Here is a 6,248-nt window from a genome sequence, read left to right as displayed (position 1 = left end):
GTTTCGAACTCCTGAGCTCAAACAATCCTCCCGCCTCGGCCTCCCAGAGTGCTAGGATTACAGGCGTGAGCCACCGCGCCCGACCAGGAGACATGTTTTAAAGCAAATCATTTCAATGACTATTCTTTGTGCAGTCGAAATTCTTTCAAGGCATGTTCCAAGGTTTTATGAGACAGGAGCAACAGAATGGGAAAGTAATAGAGAGGAAGCAAGTGATTTACAGGATCTTTCAAAGATTTTATTTATATTTAGGGTTTCCTCTCAAGTTTCAGGTTGAGTGTTTTCAGATTTTAAAACTTAAGAAGAAAAACCTCACACTGTAATCACAGTTCCTTGCTTCAATAAAATTGGCTGTGCATTGGGGCTTTAATCAAATATCTAAGATACCACTGGCTCACTTTTTCCTCCCTGAGGGAAATGGCTAAATTACAGTTACATCCAGTCAAGGTGGCTGCTTCCTTGGCAAGGGATATGGAGAACATATAGAGATCCAAGGAAAGAGTTATATCTGGTAGTGGGTATAGAAGTAATTGAATGGTAACTTCTGCTTTCAGCACCTGGGGGCTTCTCCACAACTGCTCTGTAGGATGCCTGTGGGAACCTACTCGGTCATCCTAAGACATCTGCCTAAGACATTCATTAGCCCCCATGACACGTACATCCCTTAAAAAGCCGTAAGCATCCAAGTCATGTTTGGTAGGTTTTATTGCACAATTCCAAGGAGTGCCGTTTACACGATGATGTGAATGTACCTCCTTGGAAGGATACCCTGGCAGCCCTGAGCCAAGTGCAGTAAGTAACTCCTTTAACTTAGGTTTTGTCCTGGAGAGATCACAGAATATTCACATCATGATGATGACGATGATGAAGCTAAACTAGAGACGATGGCCAAAATTTGTGAATACCTGCAATATGCTGAGTACTCTATCCACATTATAATTTATAATTTCCTTACCAGATGGGGAAAAAAAACAATAAATATCAAAGACCTTAAGGGACCTCTGCTGATAACCACTACTGGGGGCAAATGGAATGGGGTTAAATTATTAGAGACAGTTTCGCTGGATTTTTTTCTCAAAAAGGGACTATGGTATTATGCATAGAAAAAATACGCAAGTAAATATGATAACCTAATCTAGCGTTAACTTTTTGATTTTGGAATTTCCTCTATTTCTCATTTGTGGATTTATAACCCTATCAGGGTGAAGACGTAGGGAGAAGAATAGTTTTTCTCTTGTAAGTTTTGAAGATTTAAGATATTTACCCATAAACAATAGTTTTTGGGGGACATTTGAATAAACAAATGCAAATCAAAATACTAAAACTAGTACAGCAATTTTGTAAACAACCCTCCAAATCATACAGCAATTCGAATGATGGCAAGCTAAGTTAATCATAATGAATGCAAGTTATTTTTAAACTCAATGGTTACAAAGAATCCTTGACAATAACAATTTCTGCATTTGGTGAAACTCAGTGGCCACTAAGATTATCTTCACCTAATAATCATCTCTCTAGAAATTTATGTAAGATTATTTCCAACCTGATAGAACGTAGGCATCAGTTTTTGATTTTTGGTCCCCATCTCCACCCCTAATCTGCAAAATTCTCCACGGGTAAGTTCTATATACGAAAAGAGCCTTTGTTTTCCACTGCTTTTATCCTTTAACTAAAACTAACTTTTAATTTGGTTTTTAAAAAAAAATCCTCATAATGTGATATTTTAAAATACTTCCTTTTAAATGAAAAATATTCAATTACCTTTGTTGAAATCTTGTCTCTTCATCACTCTCACATTCTTATATAGAGACATTATATAATTCATCAAGAGAGATCATTTTATTTAAATATTGAGAATAATATAAAATGGAATTATTTAATACAATGAAAAATATTGGTTGGCTACCTTAATGATAGTGATTATGAATTCTATTCCTGAAATAATGGTGTCTATTTTTAACAGCAAAAGAAAAAACATTTTACCAATGCTTCCAGGCAAAAACTTATGTTAACATTGGATCATTATCTAAGGTCCCGGGACCTGAATAATATATTCCTATATTACTCTGCAGAAGCAATCCCATTTGAAGGGATAATTGTTCACTATAAAATCTGGATCTCAGTCTGTACATTTACAGAGGAATAACTTTTTCAAGTGTCACTCTGAGTTCTAACGGGCAAATTAATAAAGAAACAAGAGTTCAGACGAAACCTTCAGTCTCCTCAGGCATGGGAGGAAGTTAGAATCAGTTTTTATATTTTTGCCACATTCCAGTTGAATCCATCCTTGCTGAATGCAAGCATTCAACCTTCTCTGGCATAAATACATATATACAAGTGATGATAAGAGGCTACACTGGTGTTTCAAGAATAAACAACGAGAAGTTCACTTCTAAGTTTTACTCAAATGCTTTGAACACTACAGCCTGCCTTTTTCTTGGCAAAGAAGTAGATGCATTGTTTTGCTCATCACACACTGGGAGAAAAGAGCACTTAGACGTTAGAACTTTTGCTTTGAGAAGTCAGTCTAGTTTCCCAAGCATAATGACCCTATTTTTAATCCAGGGCTGCTGAGACAGTGTCTTACTTAGACGGGGGAGCGTCTCATGAAGTATGCAGCAGCCAGGAACGAGAGAGGCTTGCCTAAACCCGAGACCTGAAAAGCATCCCCGTGGTGAGTCAGGAGCAAAGCTCAGGAGAAGGGAAGCGCAAAGACTTACCTGCAATACTTTGGTCAGGTTGTTAAACAGAGCTTGGCCAGCACTCACTTTGTATTTTACGCCTCTGACTGTGCCATTTTTGCTTAAAATGTTGACTCTTCTCGTACCAAAAGCTTTCTCACTGGCAGCCCTTGCTAACACCAGCAGGTTATCCTGGTCATTCTCGTGCTCGTCGCCTTCCGACCCTAGGTGGCCATTTGGCTGTCCGTCGGAGTCACTGAGCCCATCTATGCCACAGATACTGGCACATTCGGAATCCAGAGAGCCCGGCGGCTGCCCGTCCTCGTACACCTCCTTCAGAACTCGCCCACTGTGAGACGACGCGATCCGAAACCGGACTCTCCTCGGCCTGTCCCTTTCTGGTTTCATCTCTCTTTTCAGCATGGTCACCGCCACCCACGTGCAGGGCTCACAGCATTCCGGATCTGCTGCCACTGCGCCCGTCCACGCAGCAATAGCAGAGCCAATGCTAGCAACGGCAGCACGCCTGTGAAACTGGCATCGAGAGGAAAGAAGATTCCCGAGGACTTAACGGTGCATCTGGGTTATCAATAATGGATGTGTGTGTGTGTGCTATGGTTACCTTTAAACTAAAACCTGCAAAATGATCTTGGCCTTTAAATATTAAACGGCCACGGTGGACTCTCTAACAGGACAAGTGCAAGACAGTGGCATGCAACGAAACAGAAAACAAATATGGGGCAAGAAAATAAAAGACAGACTCGGAAGCCAACGGTGAGTGTTGAAAAGGCCAGCGGACACGTCTCTGTGATTCCTCGTCCAGCGTAGAGGTCAGAGATGCCACGTGCAATCAAGTGTGTAGGACAGTAGGCGTCAAACTCTTCTCACAGTGCTCATTTCTTCCTTATCTCTCACCTACAATCTTTCAAAAGGGCAGTGAACATGGCACACGGCTGCATCGAGCTGTCAATATTAGTTCTCATCAAATCATTGATTAGACTTCATCTACGTTGTATAAGACAAATTTAAACTTTCATCTTCATGTTTAAGTAATTTTGCTAAAGAATAGCTTTTTAAGAGACTCTGAAAAGAGAGAATTTTGCTTTGTTGCTTTCCCCTTTCTGCTGGTAAAATATTGTTCCCTTTGACACAGTGAAGGTTTTGGAAAGAAAACACATGGAACAGGGAATAAAGGATGGAAAATCCTCCAGCCCTGCCAGATCAGCCAAAGTAATCCAGCTGATCAGCATTGATAAACATCATTTCCAAACCATCCACGCGTAGAGAAGGGTCCTCCTGGTGCTGTGCTCGGTGTATGTTCTGTCACTTTGGCAAGCACCCGAGGAACCTCGTAAGATAAAGGTCGTATTGAGATGTGTAGGGTAATGAGTGCCCCAAGCTGTCTGCAGTTCCAGAGGGAGGAAAAGCAGCTGGCTCACACATTGCACTTCAAGTTTGTAATGCTTATAGCTTTTATCTGATTATAAACTTAATTTATGTTTATTTTAGAGCATTTCAAAAACACCTAATAGCACAAAGTTGAAAATCGAAGTCATTAATATTCTCACCAGAGACATTAATAATCTTGTGCATTTGCTTCCACTGTGCTTGGCAGAGATGCTCCAATGCTCACAAAACTATAACACGTCAACCAGCTTTTTGCTTTTAAGGGGAAAGGGAACAAGCGTGTAACTTTTGCCAGCGGGATGTGAGTCATTTACGGACCAAGACGACAGACAGACAGAGTTCCGCACGCGCTATTTCTCTTCCTTCCCCATCTGCCAGCTAGAGGACCCCAGAGCAACCTTGAAGCAACATACTGGGCTTGTCAGAGTCATAGTGAAATTCCCAACCACCACCACCACCCTGCACTGGATCATGATGTGAGCAAAAAATAAGCCTTTGTCATATTAAGCAACAGAGACTGAAATTTAGACGTCATTTTGTTAGAGCAGCTATCAGTACCAAATCCGACTCATATGCTCTCATATAAAAGCACATTCAATCTATTTAGTGTCTTGCTTTTTTTCATTCAACATTATATAGTGAGCCATTTTCTATATCATTATTTCTGAAAAACATAAATTTAATGTGTGCATTTAAAAATTCTCCTGATAGTCACACCATATTTTATCTTATTCTCTCTGGATTGTTAGATTTTTATGTTGCTTAAAATAGTTAGTAAAATAATGCTATATTTAATGTTCTTGCTCAAAAATCAGTATACATATATCAGATTGGTTCTTCAGCATAAATTCCTTTGAGTAAAATTGATGAGGTAATAATTTTTAAAAATGTAAAGTTCCTTATACAAACTGCCATTTGCTTTTGAGACAAGTTGTATACTTTACACTTCTGCTGGTATAAGAGTGAGGACTGTTTCACTGCACTCTTGCCAATGCCAACACTGAATACAGACATTCCTTGGAGATGTTGCATGTTCCGTTCTGGACCACCCAATAAAGTGAATATCACACCAAAGTGAGTTGCATGAATTGTTTGGTTTTCTAGTGCATATAAAAGTTATGCACGTACTATACTGAAGTCTATTAAGTGCAATAGCATAATGTCTAAAAAAAAACAGGGTGCATACTATAACTAAAATATACTTTATTGCTAAAAAATACTAACAATCTTCTGAGCCTTCAGTGAGTCATAATCTTTCTGCCAGGGGAGAGTCTTGCCTTGATATTGGTGGCTGCTGACTGATCGGGGTGGTGGTCGTTGAAGGTTGAGGTGGTTGTGGCAATTTCTTAAAATAAGACAACAATGAAGTTTGCCTTATCAATTGATTCTTCCTTTCCTGAAAGATTTCTCGGTAGCATATGATGCTGTTTCATAGCACTTGACGTACAGTAGAACTTCTTTAAAAATTGAAGTCTGTTCTCTCAAACCCTGCTACTGCTTTATCAACGAAGTTGATTTAGTATTCTAAAGTTTTCATTGTCATTTCAGTAATGTTCTCAGCATCTTCACCTGGATTAGATTCCGTCTCAAGAAACCGCTTTCTTTGCTCATCCCTAAGAAGCAACAACTTATCTGTTCGGGTTTTATCATGAGATTGCAGCAATTCAGTCTCAACTTCAGGCTCCACTTCTGATTCTAGTTCTCTTGCTATTTCCAACACATCTGCAGTTATTTCCTCCACCAAAGTCTTGAACCCCTCAGGTCTTCCGTGAGGTTTGCAATCGACTTCTTCCAAACTCCTGTTAATGTTGATATTTTGACCTCCTTCCATAAACCACCAATGTTCTTACTGGCAGGAGTGCTTGGAGATAATTTCTCAGAGGCAGCAGCATAGCAAAAATCCTGAAGCAGAAAGCCCGTAGGTTTGTTCGAAAATGAACAAAAGGCAAGGTGGCTGCAAACAAGTACGACTCCCATCCTACAAAGCCCTTCTCAAAAGAGGACAAGACCAGCAAGACTTTTCCTTCCTAACCTAATCCTTAATTTATGTAATCCCTCATAACATGAAACAGAAATCCTATAAGTCCTATTACCAATACAGAAATATTTCAAGTATTCATAGGATTGACATCAGTGGGTATCTATTTATTTAAAACAATA

At 39.6% G+C, this 6,248-nt stretch overlaps 1 protein-coding gene across 1 annotated transcript in view; it reads right to left on the bottom strand.

The window, feature by feature from the left end:
- GRXCR1 (glutaredoxin, cysteine rich 1) overlaps positions 1-3,104 on the bottom strand; it is a 60,547-nt gene extending 57,443 nt beyond the window's left edge. The window contains exon 1 of the mRNA XM_012648482.1: positions 2,721-3,104. Coding sequence (XP_012503936.1) covers positions 2,721-3,104 — 384 coding nt within the window. The remainder of the gene's footprint in view (positions 1-2,720) is intronic.
- Between the last annotated feature and the right edge of the window lie 3,144 nt (positions 3,105-6,248).

Source organism: Propithecus coquereli, unplaced genomic scaffold (assembly GCF_000956105.1).
Source record: "Propithecus coquereli isolate 6110/MARCELLA unplaced genomic scaffold, Pcoq_1.0 Scaffold288, whole genome shotgun sequence".
NCBI classification, from domain to species: Eukaryota; Metazoa; Chordata; class Mammalia; order Primates; family Indriidae; genus Propithecus; species Propithecus coquereli.
The sequence above is the reverse complement of the archived record's forward strand: the minus strand, read 5'-3'. Positions and strand labels throughout refer to the sequence as shown.